Consider the following 20,220-nt stretch of genomic DNA (forward strand, 5'->3'; position numbering starts at 1 on the left):
AGCATGTGACCCTGCTGTAAATGTCTCATCAGTCTAAATTTTATGAAGCAGAAATGGCTTCCAGGCTGCACATCAACGGCTCGCTGCCGTCACGGTGCGCCAGGAGACGGAGGATGCAGAGGGTCCGCTGTACGCTCTGAGTTAATGGACTGCACACTACTGACACAGAAGCAGAAAGTTCAGTTTGATTCGGGCTTGGAAGCCGCCTTTTTATGCTGAGAGGTTGTTTGCAGTCCCTGGCTATCAATTAGATTCACACTGGTGAGAAAGTGGAGAGCGTTGAGCCGTTTACCATCTTGGTGCAATAACCATTATAGTAAATGGTTGTAGATCGTGATTTGAACTATTTTCTGTTTTTTTACATTTATGTATCTATATAGATGCATAAGTCTGGACTCTGTACCAGAAAGTTTAGAGACTCCGTTTACAAGTCGATCGATGTAAAATATAAAATATAGTAATTTACTGACGTGGAAAATAAGAAATTTACTCTTACTCTTACTCTTACTTTTACTTAAAGTAAATTTAAAAGCATTTACTTTTGGATACTTAAGTACCGTACCTTTTAAAAGCAAGTACTTTTCTACTCTTAATCGAGTAATATTTTGACTGAGCTACTTTTACTCGTAACGGAGTAAATTTTGACCAGTAGTATTTGTACTCTTACTCAAGTACTGGGGTCGAGTACTCTGTCCACCTCTGCATGTGATTAGGATGCTTCCTGGTAGCCTCCTTGGGGAAATGGTTTATTAAAATGGGTCCTTGAGGCAGACCCAGGACACCCTGGAGGCTTTAAACCAGACTCAGGACATGCTGGAAAGATTCTATGCAGTATGTTGTCTGGCCTTGGAGCACCTGAAGTCCTGCAGCTCTGCGTCCTCAGCCCACACTGCTGCCCCCACCACCTGCACATGGATAAGCGAAAGATGAATTAATAGATGGATAAAACCCTGTGGGCTCTCTTTCTGATTTTTTTATTTATTTTTTATTTTTTTAAATGCTTCATGAGATTTTTAACATTAATTATTTGGGAAAACAACGGTTGTTTTTTTTGTTGTTCTTGTTTCATTTCATTTTCATTCATTTTATTCTTTATTTCATTCAAAAAACAAAACAATTTAATACAAACACAAATACAAATGTTCCTAACTTATGAATGAAAAGGGAGCAGAAAGAAGAAGAATCTTATCTGATCTGCCCCTTTCACAAATAACATAAATTAATAATAATAAAAAAAAAAAAACGTATTGTTTTTATATACTTAATAACAATAATACTGTACTTTCTTCTTTTCCTTTTCAGGGAAAATGTCAAATATCCGTGCCATCAGGAAGATGCAACAGCTGAATAACTTGGTTGCCATGGTTACAGAGCTAGCCAGACCAGGAGACACCATTGTGGATTTCTGCAGCGGAACGGTAACTGAAGTTCATCCATTACGCCGTCACTGCACGTCGGCCCGTCTGACCATGGCCACAGCAGATTGCTGCTCCATTAGCGACCAGCTGAAATGAAAAAGTCTTCACATGCTCTCAAACTCTTCTCTGTCTGTTAAACGTCTTTGGTCGTTTGGCTGTGCTTTCAGGCAGACTGAGCCTTCCATTCACAAAGGTGCTGCAGAGTTGAAAGGTCCTTTTGAAAGGACTGCCATGGTCATATAACACTTTGATGTGTGTTGTTGTCCTGTGGTGCATTTCCAGTCTCTCTGATTTTCTTTATGCTGTTTCTCAGGGCCACGTGGGGATCGTTCTGGCTCACACACTTCCAGACTGCCAGGTAAAGCGTGCATGGAGATGTTTGCGAGTGTATTTGTCTCTGTGTCTGTGGGGTTTTCTGACTAAAGGAAAGAAAGCAGATTAAAATTGCACTTTGAGTTTTAGTTCACAGTTTTTTCTCCTCATTGTAACTCTCTTAATCTGCTTTGTCTTTTTCTCTGTATTGTGCATTGACCGTATTGTGCATTGCTTATTTTGATCCTTTGAAAAAAACACACCTTCTGTGAGTTTCTTTTGTTCTTATTCAAGGTCATCCTCATAGAGAACAAAGAGGAATCCCTGGTCAGGGCCCAGAATCGAAGTGCCGAGCTTGGTTTGAAAAACCTCGGCTTCATTCAGGCAAATTTAGATTACTTCACTGGACCGTTCCACGTTGGGGTAAGCATCTTGTCACAGATACAGAACATACATGGTTAACATGGTTAAGCACCACTTTGTTGCAGTTTTTGGGTGATCATTCACAGATGGGTTTGACAATTTAAAATAGTTTTTGTAAAAAGCAAGAAAGGCAGTACACACACAGAGCTGCAAGATAACACCAGCATCAGCATGGTTGTTGACATGCTGGGAATAACTTGGCTTGGCTTATTTTCCTGGGGCTTATTTGTTCACTGACTTTTTTTTGCATTTGGGTGGAAATGTTTTGATTTTATTTGGATTCTCCCACAGATCCTTTGGATGATGTAAAATCTGTGTTTGTTGGTTAAATCTAGATTAATGACAATATGTCAGTGATATGTTGGCCAAAAAATGTCACATACCTTTAATCAAGACCTAAAGAAATTGTATCAGCCATGAAAAAACGATAATTATACTTCTCCTTTATTTAATGTTTTTAGTGTTTTTGCATTACCACTAATCGTCATCTTGTTGGGTTATGATGCAAGATGGGTTTCTTGAGCTGACACTGTCGCGATATATGAAAACAATTCACTCTTCATACTTAAGCAATTTAAAGCTAACATGATGTTTGGAAAAAAAGAAATCTGTCATCATGCATCACTGTGTGGTCAAGACCCCAGACACCCACAGTCTATTCAGCTTCACCGAAACATTTCCGGACACATTTCCATATTTAACAAGAACGCGACCACACATTACATGGAGAGACACATCACATTCACCGCCTTTCCTCTGTACAGAAACTGAAAAGGCCAACGTGTAATTATTTTGGTCAGAACGAAGAGGATTGGCCTTTTCAACAGGAACTTTTTTATTATTATTAATCCGAACCCTTTTAGTGCTCCGATCTTCCCTGTCGTGACTTTTATCTCTAATTGTTTGAGACCCAGAAAAACATTTGCCCAGAAAATTGTTGACAATCTCCTTTATCGTCACGATTAAGGAGACCCCTTAAAGCGACACTACGTAACTTTTCCACCATAATATCATATTTCCAGAGTCATTGTGATGGTACATCAACTTCCAACAGGTTTAATGACACCTCTGTCATGGTCTGAGGGGTCTGTATCGCCTTCACTGGCACTATGTAACTTTGAGGAGCATGGTAGGAACCCTGCCACACTAAAAAACTACAAATCTTTACGGCCTTGACTGTTTTACGGCATACGTCACTTCCCCCTCCTTCCCGATTCGCAGTCGAGACGAAAATGGGTGGGGCGTGGAGCTCAGAGCTCCGCAGAAGCTGGTAACCCGTTGCTGCGTTGTGGCTGCAGCAGCTCCACACAACAGACGTGGGGAAAAGATCGCTAATGGTTTAACTTTTCATCGGTTTCCTGCTCGGAGGCAGAACCACGGAGGCCAAGTATCTGATATAACAAAGTTTGGATTGCGGCTGTAACGACCAAACAACCTTCCACACAGTACCACAAACACTCACACAGACCGGGTCGGATCAAAACACGGGTTTTATTCCCCACTTCGCCAGCTAAACGCAGTTGCTGGCCAGCTCTCTGCGGTGCAATTAACAACAATCTTCAGATAAAACTAGTTTGTTGAGGAAAAAATATTAACTCTTATTTGTAGCTGCAGAGGAAAAAAATAATCTCACAAGGAAAACTAAAATATTGCTCACGCCTCGGAGCCTCTTCAACATAATATAGCAGTCAAAAAAAAGAAAAGAGAAGTAAGAGGGATACAAAACATGTACTGTATGTTGTACTATTATACAAATTTATTGAAACACATGGCGAGTCAAACATTTACCAAAGCAGCTGCCAAACACTCCTAAACAAGGTAGCCTAAGATGTGGGTTGTGCAGAACTGCGGCAGTAAATCCTTTCTAAAGAGTGGAGCTCCGACGAGGAGCTTCATTCTTTAGTAGGGATTTCATATGGATCCAGACCGTTAATAATCATTATTTTCTCCATATACCGCTCCCAGGCTTCCTTGTTTAAGGTATCCCGGTAAATTCCAGTCCCTTTCCAGCAGTTTAACATCTTTTTTTTTGCGTTCCGTCTGTTCACTTGGGGAAACAGAAAAGCGTCCCGTCTTCTCTCAAAACAAATGCACGCGACGGGACAGGAGTTTTCCGGCAGTACGTGCTGGTGCTCATGGGAAACGTAGTGTTCTTTCTGGTAAAACACTACCGATTTTGTCCAAAAGATGCCGCCAATTATTAATTATTTATTAAATTCAATTTTAATTATTATTAAATTATATCTGCATGTGAGAAACGCAGATATAATCTCTCCAGCATGTCCTGGGTTTGCCTCAGGGCCTCCTCCCAGTTGGATATGACCAAAAAACCACCTCACGGAGGCATCCAGAGACAACCAGATCCCCAAACCACCTCAACTCACTCCTCTCCTCATGGAGGAGCAGGGACTCTCGTCCGAGTCCTTCACGGATGACTCAACTTCTCAGCTTATCTCTAGCACTCTAAAGAGAGTCCAGCCGACATGTGGAGGAAACTCATTTCAGCTCTTTTGATCTTGCAAACAGTCTCATCTTTTTAGATCAGCTCTCTCTTCATCGTAACAGACTGATAGAGAATCCACTCCACTGAAGATGCTGCACCGATCCACCTGTCAATTCCCTGCTCCATCTTCCAACACTCGTGAAAATAATCCCAAACTACTGAGGCTCCTCCACTTAAAGCTTGCACCTCACTCCTGACGTTCCACCCTTTTCTGACCGAGAACCACGGTCTCACATGTGTAGGTGCCGATGCTCATCCCTGCTGCTTCACGATACCGTGAGAACTCAAGATCCCTGCTCAGCCCACAGACTCAGCTTCCTCTGCGGAAGGCGTGTTGGGATGATTTATGCTCTTATTGAATGTTTTTAGTGGGCATTATCATTAGAAAAACATTTAAAATCATTCCTACTCCCATTAGAAGTTGATAGCGATTTCTAACGGCATTCAGGATTTTTTAGATTTGACTTACAATGTCACAATTTCACTTCTTTCTTTCTTTCTTTCTTTCTTTCTTTCTTTCTTTCTTTCTTTCTTTCTTTCTTTCTTTCTTTCTTTCTTTCTTTCTTTCTTTCTTTCTTTCTTTCTTTCTTTCTTTCTTTCTTTCTTTCTTTCTGGCTCATTTCTTTCTTTCTTTCTTTCTTTCTTTCTTTCTGGCTCATTTCTTTCTTTCTTTCTTTCTTTCTTTCTTTCTTTCTTTCTTTCTTTCTTTCTTTCTTTCTGGCTCATTTCTTTCTTTCTTTCTTTCTTTCTTTCTTTCTTTCTTTCTTTCTTTCTTTCTTTCTCATTTCCTCAATTTATCGTTTTAACCGTGACATGACAAATTCTTACTGTGGGGAATTTTTTTGAGGGTTTATCGTGAACGGTAAAATATCGCCCATTCCTAATTTTCAGTACTTCTTCCTGTTGTGTTTGTTAAGCTCCAAGTTATTTCTTAGTCATTTGTTTTATTCTGCGCAGCTGTGACAACAGGAAAAATACACTTCAGTACCCTGGCAAATTAAGTAGCACTCGACAAAGCCGAAACCCTCCCCGGCTCTTTTTAAATCTCCCAAATCATCTTCACACTTCTCTTGACCTCCTAAAATGACAGTCGCTTTAAATTCAGAGCAAATGAACTGTCAGCGTTGGAATATGGATTTAGAGCGCACAAACATAACAAAACCATGGATTTAAAGTATTTTTTTTTCTTTTTCTCACCTTATGTAGTCTTTTTAAGCCTCTATTTCCATACACGTGTTTCTTTTTTCCCCTAACAGCTTTACTATTCTCACTCTTGGTTTGATGTTACATACGAGCTGTGTCTCAAGCTGATGTCTTACCATAAGTGTGTTGAAAATGTGCTTTTGTGTGTCGCAAGCAGCCCACTCTCAAAAGAGCCAGCTGTTCTCATAGTCTTGAACTTTCTCTGGGACAAACATGAATATATATGTACCTGCTGTAATTAGAAAGAGCTTTTGTTCCAGCATCATTACTCCTCTGAGACCTGTTCCACTTAGCACAAGACACAAACCGCGCAATTTATTCTTTTCAACAACATGCAGCTGTCTAGTCAGAAGTGGATTCTCTTTGTATGATAAATGAATATACAATGAAATGACATGCGTATGTAGCAGGCATGTCCTCCCCTGTACTGCCAAAGACTTAGGTCATTCTTCCTCTTGCACATCTACCATTTTCTGAACAAGTCTCCCATCACTAGATACAGTATGTATGAGATAGGGTTGATTCAAGGTAATTATGCTGCAGAGTTCCTCAACTGGGTCAGTGTCTAGTCTTCCCCGATAATCTTGTATGATCGAAGTCTTAAAGGTGTTGAAAGAGCCCCGAGTATGTCATTAGATGGCAGGGGGGGGGGACTTTTGCTAGGAACCACAACAATATGAATTGAAGCAAAATTGCAATTACCGTGTTGGCGGCGTCCTCAATCAACTCACGGCTACAGCCGGTGGAGAAAATGGATGAGGCTTACTTGTGTAATGAGAGGGAAGTAATCTGATCAGTTGTTTATTAGTATGATGAAGGCCCTTCAGAAACAGCCAGCATTAAGCACTTGACAGCTTTCAACTTGTACGGATTTATAACAAAGGGTCATCGGCCAGAAGGAGATTCCTGTACAAACCGGCCTTTTTTAGCCACTTTTGGCGCTTTTATACTAGTACCTACTCAGCGCGCCTCGGCTCGTCTCCACTCGCCTTGTCCTCGTTTGTTTTTAAATACCCAGATGAGGAGTGGGCGGGTTGGAGCGAAGCTGCTGTGACGTATTTGATTGTGTGATCTAAACGGAGAAGACAACAACACTAAAGATTAGAGCTGGGTATCATCACTGACCTCCCGATACGATACGATTCCGATACACTAGGTCCCAAGACGATACAATTTCCGATACGATATCGATATTCTAATTACAATAATGGAATAACGTGATCCTTCCATCGCTATGTCCGGCCAGAGAAGCCTCACCCTGACTGGTGGAAAGAAGCGGCCTGCTCACTCCTCAGGTTAAGGAGGAGACTTGAGCTCAGTGTAGGGCCTCCCGGGGTTGGTAGAGGGAGCCATTCCCAGGACTGATTTAGCAAGGAGCACTGGGTGATAAAACGGGAGGGAAAAAAATCGTGATTTAAAAAAAAAATAAATAAATAAATAAATAAATTTTTTTAAATCGATACTTGGATTTATGTATCGATAATCGTTCCTACACATGTATATCGATAAAATATCGATATATCGATATTTTTAACCCACCCCTACTAAAGATGTAGAACCTGGAGGAGATGAAAGATGTGCTGCTGGGTATGTGGCTTGTGTTCGATATCAAGTTGAAAAATGAGAGTGAGAGAAGCTTCAAGCTTTTTTTTTTTGTTTGATTGTCTCTGCGCTACTGAAAAGTCAGCTGGGAGCCGCGAGCGGCTGAGAAGTCACCGGGTGCCTGGTAGATCTGGTCGTTCCTTATCGCCCGTCTAGATCCCTTTTAATCCTCTCCTCAGCCACCAGGTTTATGAACATCTGCACCTCAGAGTTGGATCATGAAACAGACTTTTGCGCTGCCATTGCTGGTCGAATAAAATGAACAAGAAGCCGCGAGTCGCTCTTTCGCTGACTCCCGCTTCCTGACTCAAACGTCTGACGGCCCCCCGACCAATCGGTGACGTGTATTGTGATGACGTCAGATCCAGGGCCGACTCAGCACGCTTAGAACCTCGGCAGAATAGATACAGAACAACTCAGCAACTCGGCACGCCTCCACCCGCCTCCACCCACCTGGACCCGTAGTGTAAAAGTGCAAAACCAGGGCGTGGCAAGTCGAGTCACGCTGAGTAGGTACTAGTGTGAAAGCGCCATTTTTGTACACTCACAAAGTTCCTACCTATACACGATTGCTTGAAGCACCACAGAAGACTTTAGTTCACGTTAAAAATATCAGTTGGAATTTCATCTGAAGGAATATTTGCTCTAACTTTCACCATCTCACGTCCCTGCTATCGGCAAAAACCAGCCAGCGTAATTTTAGATTCCCATCTCGGTGGTCTCTGTACTGTGCAGCTTTACGGCACTATGACCATCATGGAAAGTATAGTATAAGCAACTTAGCCTATGCCCCTACAGCCATACCCACCAAGCTCAAAATAGCTGCGGTCCATTTGCGCTTCTTGAAGTGGAATGACATTGTTGAGTCTAAATTTACAGTCCATGTTACAGAGGTCGTTGCTCCAAATACTACGCTACGCTGCTACAGTATGTGCTGCAGGCAGGTATATTGTTTACTCAAAACTGCTTCTTTTTTTGGGGCCTTTTTGTACCAACTTTTACACAAAGTGTACTGAGCTCTCATCTTTTCTCCGATCCGATAAAATCGAGCCAAGAGACGGCAGTGGGGTGGCAGCAAAAGTTGGGGAGCTCGAAGTTTGTTGGGATTTTATTGGCTCAAGAGCTATTACTGGTTTTGCTTTAGGGTCTGGTTGTTTGCAATCGATTCTGTCAGTTGATCTCTTTGTCCTTGGGTAAAAAAAAGACAACTTTGTTATATTACCTTAAGCATTATGCAAAAACCAGTACTGATCAAGAGCTATAAGGCTTTATAGAATGTAATTCCAATACTAATTCCATTAAGGATGTTTGGCGTGTGTGTGTGTACGTGCGTGTGTTTTCGTTTCTAATCTTCCCCAGTGAAAGGCTTCATGTAATGATTCCTTTTAATTACATTTCACTGGAGCATGCTCTCTATTTTTGTGTATTTGTAAACTGTAGCAAGTCTAATAATAAATACTAAACAGAACTGCAGATGACTTCTGCTGACATTCAGTTTTGGTTTCTTCGTTTTTTTTTTTCATCATCAGGTAATATTTCCCTGGAAGGGTAGGGTTGATTATCACGAGGAAGCATTGCAGGAATTTGTCTCGTGTCAGGCTCTGACAAACTAGGATAGGAAAATGATTACTTCAATAAGGGTGAATAATGAGGCCTCGTTATTCACGTGATGTGATTATTGAGAGAAAAATTGACATGGAAACAGCAGTCTCACTCTTGATAACACATCTTAATAATGAATGTAGTAAGGATGTAATAAGTCATGGTTGGAGCATATTAATTAAAGATTTCTTCTTCCAGGCTCTGCAGTGGTAATACTTAGCAGAATATGTCAAATGATTGCAAATTAGCTTTTTCATTATGCATATTTAATTAGTGACATCAAACATATTTGGCTCTGGCAATCTTTTATTAATGCTGCTTTATAGAGACAAACAGCAGTGCAGCATTGTTGTTTATCGCACTTATTTTTGCTCGTTTGCATTTCTTTTGCTTGAATGGTTTCATGTTTGTGGTAAACTGAGGCCAAAGGTTATGCAGCATCGTGAGGAGCAAGCCTCGCATGACTAATGTAAAACACGAAGCAGGTAAATAAAACGGACGGCATTTGTTTGTTTCCTGGATTCTTTCCTTTAGATGAAGGGCTTGTAACATCCAACAACCTTCCACAGCTTCTCCTCCGATTAAATACGGTTTCAAACCTGCTATTTCTGAGCTTTTTCCCAGTGGCATGAATAAACACGTCTCAAATAGTTGCTAACAAATGTTACTAACTGATGTCATGTACTGAATTACTGAGTGTTTTGTTTCCATGGTGTTGGGATTAGAGACCATTTGTTCTCCAACAGTGCGACCCTGGATGTAACACTGAACCCTGGAAAAGTGAGTGAGGTTGCATCTAGCGGGCATCTGAAGTTTAAAAAGTCTGAAGAATTAACATTTTGATCATTGAACACGTCACCAAATACAATGAGTAAAAACAGTAAATTCATCAGCTCAAATTACAGAAAGCTTGTTGCACCTCCTCTTTGATTCCATTTATGAAGAAAAACTTTAATATAATTCAATTGTTTGAAGGTTTTCAGCATGCTAGATGTCCTGGGATGTTTGTTGGAGAAGCTCTAGTCATTATCTCCCATTAAAAAGACATTTTTCAAGTATTTTTCCACCCTGGTTTGTATGCTGTGCTGCTTAAAGGGGTTTCTGCTGGTAATCTGGCGCTTTTTTCACAGGAAAGTTGTTTGAATGTGCAAGCAACTGATTCTGCTTTCTTAAACGTAAAGCTCTGCAAACACATTTCATAGCACAGCTGAGATGGTGTATTTAGAGATGCAGCTTCCGTGAACAGTTTGAACGCAGCCCCCGCCTCAAAATCCCGGCGACTTCACGAGTGGATTTAGCCGCGCCTGCGTCATCTCGTCCCCACGAGCCAAACTCCAGCCAGTTGGCCTAATCTTTCCCTGATCGGCTCTGAACCTCCTCTTCTGTGAGACTCCCGTCAAAGCAACGTGCAGCCAGCTCTGCCTCACGGATGCCAACTTCTCGGGAAAAAAAGAATAGAAAATGGTTGTGGCTGCTCGAGTTCCACGAGGTTGATTTCAGAGAAGCTTAGAGACCATCGTCGCTTCACAATGTCGGTGCTAAATTATATTTAACCCATTAACGGATAATCCATTTAGCTCCTCTGCGCTTGAGAGCAAATCAACTAGTGCCACCTTGTATATTAAACTTATTGCCTTCAACAATTCATAATACACAGAGGATTTGATTTATTTCAAATAGGTAAGAAGGATTGTTGGAAGAGAGACATCCTACCCTGTCAGGTCTTTCTGACTCGCCTCAGCCTCGCTAATGTGTAACTAGGTGTTTATCACCATGCACAGCTTACCCACACACTGGGAATCCTGATGCATCCGTGCCTCCGCTCCCAAAGCACTTATACATTTTGTTTGCTTTCACTCCCCGAGATGTACTTAATCGCAACGGCTATTACGAATGAATCGATAGGACTGTGTGGAAGCTTTCGACTGCTCTCAGTTTCAGTCTTGCAGTCGTGAACGAGGATGGTTTTCTAAAGGAACGTTTAGATTGCATGAGATAAATATAACACACTATGGTTTTAATGTCTCAACCCAGGTTGCCCTCCATGCATGTGGCGTTGCGACAGATATGGTGTTGGAGCATTGCATCCAGGCAGGAGCCGCCTTCGTCATTAGTCCCTGTTGCTATGGCTTCATCCAGAACGCAGTCAAGTTCACCTTCCCCAAGAGGTTTGTACCTGTTCACCGCTCCTCACGCCAGTGTCACCCGTCTAGGCTTCTGCTTCTTGACATGTTGTTTTTTGACCTAGTTAGTTTCCTGTCAAAGGAGGACTGCTTCTCCTCTCTCTCTCTCCCGTTCTGTTAGCGAGTTTCACTCCACGGCTCCGGCTTTCCATCATTTTCACACTAATTCTCTCTCCTTTTCCCCCGTAACACGCACCTAATCCGTCTCTTTGCCACTTTTTGTTCAGTTCTTGTCTCTCATCGGCGCCGCTGACAATGAGAGACAGCAGTGTCACATCACCGTCTCAGCGGGGTCCATCCATCACATTTTCTGTACCGCTGTCAGAACCCGAGAACGGGCTGTTCGGTGATGAGACACTCGGGAATATTACGAATAGAGTAGTGGGAAAATCTGTTTGGAGCATCAGAAATGAATTATTCCTGATGTTTTGATGTGTAACACGTCTTCCAAGGGATAATTAACTGTACATGCCCAAATGATTCTGCTGCTAATGTGATCCTTTGAAAGAGAAAATGAAAAGCTTTAGTTCAGTGTTTGTGGTCCTCGAGGACCTTGCAATGATTATTTTTTCCTTTCCATTCACTGGCTATTTTCTTTAAAGGTCTCAAACTTAATTTTAACATTAGAAATTTACAGAAATTAGTGTCAGCAAGCAGCTGAAATGGGGTGGTGTGCCTTGAGGGAAAATATCTTATTTGAAGTGAAGAAGCAAGGGAGCTTCCACATCTGCTGGTTCCTCTCGACGTGGAGGACCAACAAGTTTGCCCTGACCTCCTGAATCTCCAAAGTTGTCACCAGATGAAGCCCAGCTGCCAAAATCAAAATCCTGCTCTTTCTTTCATGAGTTCATGGCCATATGAAAGACTATGGATTTAAAATCAACTGATAAATTACATTTTCCTAGTAGCTCAGCCTCTTCTTCAGAACTGAGGAGTGGCATAACTGCAGCTGGTGCCCCGGACCCATCATCACAATTACCATCCTCTTTGTGATCACGTCTGAACCAAACCCTGAGAGTCATGAGTCCGTCTGTCTGAAGGAGATCTGTGGAACCAGCGTGGCCCACATACACGGGACCCAGCGAGTACAGCTTAAATAGAAGTCCACGCATGCTTTATCTTTTTAATTACTCAGGTTCCCTCCGGTGCTTCAGGTTCCTCTACACTCCTCCTCCACGAACCACTTTAGTTGTTGGACTACATGTGTTGTGCCTGTGAGTATGAATGTAGGCTCCCATTGAGGTTGAGGTGATTGAGGAGTCTGATACAACGTGGGCTGCACCTTTTTGGTCAGGATAATTCAGACGTGCTTCATTGCATCAGCTTGAGCTGATTTAGCAAATGGATGGATGATGATAATTAAATCGCTTCCAGTAGAAGAATCAATATAATGCAAAGGGTTTTCGTGCCAAGGGGCATCGGTGCGTGTAATAGCGTTCCAACTTGGGTGAATGTAAAATGACTAAGGCAGGGCTCCCACGATGCCCGGGATGAGTCCCGTCACAGCCGGGACAGACTCGGCCTCTCTGCTTCTGTTTCATCCTCTCCAACCACGTCCTCTGCTTCATCCTTTTTTACTTGGAGCCCCCCCTACTTCTGTCTAAGACCAGCCGGGCCCCCCGACCCGTACGTACTAGCACCAAAAGAGTAAAGTGATTCGTTACAAATCTTTAATTGAAAAAATGAATATTAATGATGTTTTTGTGATACATTTCTCTTTGGTTTACCCTGTATACATATGACTTTGTCTTTCTCACCTTCATTTTGTGTCACCAATGTATAAAATACACACAGAAAATAATTGCAAGGACATAAAATAATTTCTGAAAAATGTCTCTTTTAATATGAGCGCAAACATTTTTAACATTTTTCCTTTAACAACCTGTCGGAGTAGTAGTATGATTAAATGTTGAATAATGATATAATAATAAGTTATTAAGTTTTTATCCTGCTAAATAACTTAGAAATATATTTTGGTCATTATAAATTACTACGTGGGTTTATACAGACTTGGATTACAGTATTCCATTAGGTGTGTTATTATTTTTTATTTATTTAACGTGCGCAAATATAATTTTTACAACTGCATATCCTCAAAGCAGACAAAGTTTCGCGCCCCCCCATAGATCTCTGCCGCCCCCCCAGGGGGGGCCCGGACCCCAGGTTGGGAGACACTGATCTATCTAACCCTTGATTTCAGCAGCTCAGACAAACGGATGGTCCGACAGCAGCTCCTAAACCCCAAACTCCCCACTAGTGAGGCAGAACTTAAGAAGCCTTATATTAAAGCTTTTTTTTTTTTTAAGCTGTGCCTCTGGGACAATCCCAGTCTACAGTATAAATATTTAAAAGTTTTCACAAACTTTTTTACTTTTTCTTCATTCGTTTTAACTTGACTCGTCACTCCTCTTATAACACTTCATGAAAAATTGAAGAATGACAGAAATAAGACTTTGCAGCTGAAATGGAGGAGAGGTGGTGTTTCTACAGGGCAGTATGTCTGAAGGACCTCCACACTTGACTCCGTCAGTCTCGACACTTAATATTTTACCCTAAGGCCATGTTCCAGGTACTGGTGTGGGCATTCCTCAGGTGGAGACATTCCAAGGCAGTTCCCAGGTGTTTATGAGCGGCCAAACTTAACTGCCCATTTAATTAACATCTCAAACTTCCAAGTTAAACATTCTACCTTCCTCCCTGAGACCTGACTGGCCACTTACCCGTGACCTGCCTCTTGTTGATTTTTAATTAACATCAACTATTAACCAAACTAAGCCACTTCTAGCCTTCACAGGCAAACGGACTTTGTTTTCATGCCATAACAGAACTAATGAGAGACCTTCGTTCCCAGAGAGTGCGATTTATCTCACAGATACTTCATGCCGTCGGCCTTTCTCTTATGTTCTCACTCCATTTGTAAAGATATTTTTCTGCTTCAAAATACACCCCCACATGCACACAATCACACACACACACGCACGCACGCACGCACGCACGCACGCACACACACACACGCCCACGGGCCCACGGGCCTGATCAAGCGTGACATTCAATGCCTAATACAGTACCTTATATTCATCCCCTTGGCTTCTTTTAAATGTAAAGGATCTGTTGTTGGAATGTTATGTAACAGACCTGCACAATATTGTTCAAATTGCAGATGGGAATTGATTTGTTTGGGGGGAGGAAACTGCTGCTACTTGTAAAAAGCCAACACCGCTTATCATTCTGTGAGCACCATCCCCATAGTGAAGCATGGCGGCGGCACCATCACGCTGTGGGACCGCGTGTCATTGAAAAGGCTTGGGAAAAGTTATTGAATTGTGGTTGATGCTAAATGCAGGAATATTCCAGAGGAGAGCCTGTTATTCCCTCAGAGGAATCAGAATCAGAGTTGTAGGCATCTCGTAATGGAATTATGTAACCAGTCGAAAATGATAAGTACATTTTTACGGCAATAAAATATAGCCTGGCCAGCCAACCTGATTATTTTCTTCTTCGAAACAAATGTAATGAGTCTGGCTACTCTGAATTGAACATTGATAATCTTGGAAATGGTACAGTACCAGCAGGCACAAAAGAAACTGTCCCCGGATGCCACAGGTTAGGCCGGAGAAGATAAGTATGTGACAAAGCGAAGGCCAGAGTAGGATCAACACAAGATGTCCTAATGGTGTGCAGTGCAGTAGGAACGCTCATGAGGGACGGTTCCAACATGCTGTTAGCCTTTCTGCAGCCACCTTGGTTGCTTTGAGCACTTGGGCACTCCTGTCTGAGTCATCACACACAGCCCGCCCCCACTGTACTTTATACATTTTATGTCTTACTTTGAATGACTCTACTTTAACATAATTTCTTGTGTTTCTACCCATTTTTACAGCAAAAGGTTCCAGGAGACTTTGACACATAAGGTATGCTTTTAAGTTTTCAAGTACTGAATACTAATACCTATTTATATATAATATGTGTGTATGTATGTATATATATATATATATATATATATATATATATATATATATATATATATATATATATATATATATAGGGTATAGGGTCTTCTGATTTTTCCTCTCCATTCATTTCCTCTTTAAGATACCACTACAAGTGCAGTATATCACAATCTGAGGTCGTTAGTTTATAACTCATAGTTTCACATGCCTAAAGAACATTTCAATGACCTGTTGACAAGTGAAGGTTCTCTCATGCTGCATTTATCAACAGCAAATACAGAAGCCAGATGCTGCTGAGACAAATGAGCAGTAGATTTACAAGGAGAAACACAGCTGGGTGTGGTTGTATCCATCCATCCATCCATCCATCCATCCATCCATCCATCAACTATACCTACGTATTCCTGTTCACGGTCACAGAGATCTGCAGGAGGCTATATATATATATATATATATATATATATATATATATATATATATATATATATATATATATATATATATATATATATATATATATATATATTAGCAGAGCCGCCGCAAGGGGTGTGCGAATCGTGCGACCGCACGGGGCCTCGCGCCCCAAGGGGCCTCGCGCTATGGGCCGTTTTTGAAAAAAAAAAAAAAAAAAAAATTTTTTTTTTTCGTTTTTTGTTTTCGTTTTTTCCCTTATAAATATCAACAGTCACATTCCATTACAGACCTAAATGTGTACTAGTCTGTGCATATCAATAAAATATATGTGCAATGATGTGTCTGTTGTTCAATACAACTGATCAGACCAAGCGCATTGACACAAGCTGCTCTGATCCAGACGGGTGGAGTTGGAACAAACTGTCACACAATGTCGAGAGAACGAGACAGATTCAGGACATTTCCATCAGGGGATGAAAAAAGAAAAAAACTAAAGAAAATGGAAGAGTTTAATGCCTCTCTGAAAGGCTCGTTTGATAAATTTGTCACAAAAATCACCAATCCGACCGGGTCTCAAGCAGCCGTGGGGCCCCGCGTCGAGGCAAGTCAAATGATGATGAGGCAGGGGAAGGTATCCAGTATTTTTCTAATTGGAGAGTTAAAATTGCGCATATAGACACCCGATCCGACCCAAAAAACCCCAAAATTTCGCGCGCACTCGCTACGCTCACGTGCGAGGGCCCCCCCGAGCCATTTCGCACAGGGCCTCGCAAATCTCCCAGACGGCTCTGTATATTAGTGCTGTCAAGCGGTTTAAAAAATTTAGATTAATTAATTAATTAACATCTGTAATTAATTAATCTAATTAATCTCTTTTTTAATCTCACCTAAAAAATGTTGAGAAAAGCCCTCAATTTGAGGTGTTTTCCCTTAACTTCATTACATTATTGTCACTGGACCTGCAACTTTCACCTGCTCCTCCATTTTCACTTCTCCGCTACTCACATGCCTGTCCAGCGTTGTTAAACCAGCCCAAACACAGGGACAGCCAATCAATGTCCACTTCCACCGCACAAACACAGATTTCATAATAAAGGCAACTTGCAAACAGAAAAGGTAAAATTAGAGATTAAAAAACAGATTAAGCGATTAAAAAACATAATGTGCTATATATGCCTGTAATTAATTAATTGCTTTTACTGTGTTTTAAGTCTGATAGTTTAGGTGTTGCAACACATTTCCCCAAACACCTCAGGGTTATTGAATTTGGGGTTAAAAACTGCTCTCCTACCTCTCTCACAGTAAAACAAAAGTAATGAGAACTCTGAACTTCACTGTCTGTGAACAGTGTGCACCGTCTCAGTCCTTTACGAGGAAATGCTCCCATCTTCCAGCTGCTCGCTCCTTATCGCTCAGCACAGACGCACTATTTCACTCTGGGAGGGCCTATCCCGCGGTGATGTATGGGGCCTGTCAGTGCCCCCGGGGAAAATCCGTGCAGAAGTAGCTGCAGGCCCTAACCATAGCAACCGCGAGTTGACATGTCACAACATCGGACCACCTCTAACCACTTTTCCTTTGCGGGCGTGTAAGATGCACAGATTTGCATGGCTTGAGAGGCACAAAAGATGTTTATCATTCATAGGGCAACGGGGAATTGTTAACCTTTTAAACGAAGGTCTCATAATAAAGGTCTAGAAGTGAGAAGGTAAACATAGAGCTATGCAGCAGGAGGAGGAAACACTGTCTACCTCTTCAAGCCTAAGCTCTAAATCTTCTGTGCTTTTCCATTTGTTTTTCTTTCAACAACCATGTTTGGAATCTGCTGCTTACTTGAACTTCTGTGTGGAAAATCTCACCATTTGTGCTCCCTGGCAACACTCGGAGAAATATAGGCTGCGTTGCATTGTTTTACAGCCGAAGCGTCGTTGTCCTGCCGCGACTAAAGTAATTAAATCGACTGAGAGTCAACTGAAAAGCGGCGCCGGTGTGAAGGGGCTAATGGTGTGAGGTATTGGTGCTCACCGCTAGCTTTAAGGACCTGCTCTGTGGCCTTGCATTCAGCGTCCACCCCGCAGAGTGAAGAATGGGATCAATTAAAGCCGAGGCAGGTTAGAAGATGACTTACCGCTCTCCCGAGTCGCTCGGTACACGAGCCACAACAAGGTGGAACCGGAACGGAAGAGCTTGTCCTTTGCTCGGACATAAATTACACGAGTTCATGTGGTTTGTTTGGAGAGCTGTCGGGGACGTACGTGTTTCAGAGAGGGAACATCAGTTTCTGGGTTTTTTTTTCTATGTAGCACCTAACCGTAACAAAAAATTACCTTGTAGATCCGCATATTAAAAAGAATGATAAATAAAGGAGCGCAGGTGGGGATTCCTGTTTGTCGACTGTAATGACTGACAGGCAGAGCGGTTACTGCTGGAATCGAAACGAAATGGAAGATATCACTGGAGGCTTGTTAAAGTCTGGCTGCTAATGTTACCAGACGTTCGGGAGCACTGACTTTGACTCTCTTTAGAAAAATTATCATATGAGATGATGTCAAACTTTTTTGGAGCTGACAGATTTTATGATGCATCAAAAAGAACCGTTTTCGTTTTCAAGCTCGTTCCATCAATGCCAAACACCTTAGTGGGATTGTAAAGCCGTGTTCCTCCGCTGTGCATCTCACTAACCACTACGTTAACGATGATATGTGGCCTCCTTTTGAGCTCATTTGCTCTGATGGGATGATTGCTGAGTTTACTACACTCAATATTTTGACATGTGATGTGCTAAGAATGGTTTTCTTCCTTTCAGTCAATCCCGGATGAGGTTGGCTTCATCTCAGCGCGGTTTCACGGAGTTCATTTAAATGTCTGATATAATTGATTGTGTTTTAATTGCAATTGCAGGTGCAAAGACATTTGGGTCTGAGCCTGGACATATGCCGTCCAGAAACATATTGCCAAAGGCAGCAAACAGCTCTCACACTCTCCCTATGCTATTGTTCCAGGAACATATGATCCTATGCCGCTTCGCAGACCAAACTGCTGTGCAGCTTTCGCCGGAGAGGCGTCTCATCGGTACGGTTTACAATCTCCGTCCTTATACTCATCATGTGTATTATTATGTGTTCTGTGCCAACATTTTCAGACACTCAGTAAAATAAGAGTTGCTAATGTTATTCAGTTATTCAAGAGTTCCCAGAAGCATGCTCGACGCAGCATTTCTGGGTACTTCCAAACAACTTGATGGATTTGTCATCGGGCGCACTGCTTGTCCTCCTTGTTGCAACAGATTGTCTTCTATGTCTCCCGCTGCATGTTCAGCCTAAAGGCAGAGGCTGCGTGTAAAAGAGTCACTCGCTGTAAAAAGTGAAGACAGTGTGGAGGTGCAGCACCACCGAAGGCCTCTGGTGGTGGACTCCCATTCAAAAGAAGTTACGGCTTCTACAATGAAACACCGAAGCCCTATTGTGATAAGATTAGCTTTACATAGAGAGGTATGTTACAACCAAAAACGTAATAACGGCCAATAACGTAATAACTGCCAATAACGTAATCATTTTGGCCATTTCAAATGTAATAAAGCCAATAGAGTAATAATGTGCCTATAATGTAATAAAACTTTTGAGCCAATAACGTAATAACTTTTTGCCGATAATGTAATAAGGCATTACATTATTGGCTGGTTATTACGTTATTGGCCTGGCATTAAAAAAAACCTTTCAAAATGTAATAACTGGTGCCGATAATGTAATAACACATAAATATGACAGCAGCAGCTAGAGATATGTCCCTCTCTCTCTCTCATAATTGTGTGGTCTTTCCCCTCTTTAGCCAAATAGATATTCATAGATGTTCTTGTCTAAACAGGCAATTTTTCATGTGTACCATCATGCATATACCATAACATTTGTTGAGGGTGTTGAGGTGTCAAATTAATTCACCATATATCTTCCTGGACTTGCATTATTATTTATTTCCAATCCCAAAATCTGAACTGCAGTGTACAATACACAGGATAGAACATGAACAATCAAAATAAATTAAAACTGTTCCTTCTCAAATGAAAAGTAGCTTTCACTCATATTCACAAAATATGGAGCAATACAAACATCTACACAGCTACTTTATCATTACTGTAAAAAAACAAAAAAACAACAACAACAACTTTGAAACGTCACTTTAGCCAACATGGGGCCTGTAAGCTCAATGTGTTGATGTAGTTTTTAATTTTCAAACATGAAAAACAAAGTTAGACATATGAACCCTGCAGAGCATTAATTTTAGATCTCCAACAGCTGGTTTCAGTAGTGATCTATTTGTTGACTGGTTAACTCTCTTCTTCTTCTTGTTTTTATTACTGTTTATTTCCAATCAAAAAATCTGAACTGCAATATATAATATACATACAGCAAAAACATGAAAAAAATAAATAAAAACTGTTCCTCCTTGTTACAACCAATAACGTAATAACTGCCAATAATGTAATACAACTTACATTATTGGCACATTATTACACTATTGGCTTTATTACATTTGAAATGGCCAAAATTATTACATTATTGGCAGTTATTACGTTTTTGGTTGTAACAAGGTAGTTTAAACTATTTTTGGCA

The 20,220-nt window shown here is 41.3% G+C and overlaps 1 protein-coding gene across 1 annotated transcript in view; it reads left to right on the plus strand.

Moving 5' to 3' along the window:
* gstcd (glutathione S-transferase, C-terminal domain containing) overlaps positions 1-20,220 on the plus strand; it is a 107,956-nt gene that overhangs the window by 78,898 nt on the left and 8,838 nt on the right. The window contains exons 6-11 of the mRNA XM_061717323.1: positions 1,303-1,418; positions 1,732-1,776; positions 2,025-2,153; positions 11,098-11,231; positions 15,127-15,157; positions 18,613-18,682. Of these exons, the coding sequence (XP_061573307.1) occupies positions 1,303-1,418; positions 1,732-1,776; positions 2,025-2,153; positions 11,098-11,231; positions 15,127-15,157; positions 18,613-18,682 (525 nt within the window). The remainder of the gene's footprint in view (positions 1-1,302; positions 1,419-1,731; positions 1,777-2,024; positions 2,154-11,097; positions 11,232-15,126; positions 15,158-18,612; positions 18,683-20,220) is intronic.

The sequence above is a fragment of the Cololabis saira genome, chromosome 1 (assembly GCF_033807715.1).
Source record: "Cololabis saira isolate AMF1-May2022 chromosome 1, fColSai1.1, whole genome shotgun sequence".
Taxonomy (NCBI): domain Eukaryota; kingdom Metazoa; phylum Chordata; class Actinopteri; order Beloniformes; family Belonidae; genus Cololabis; species Cololabis saira.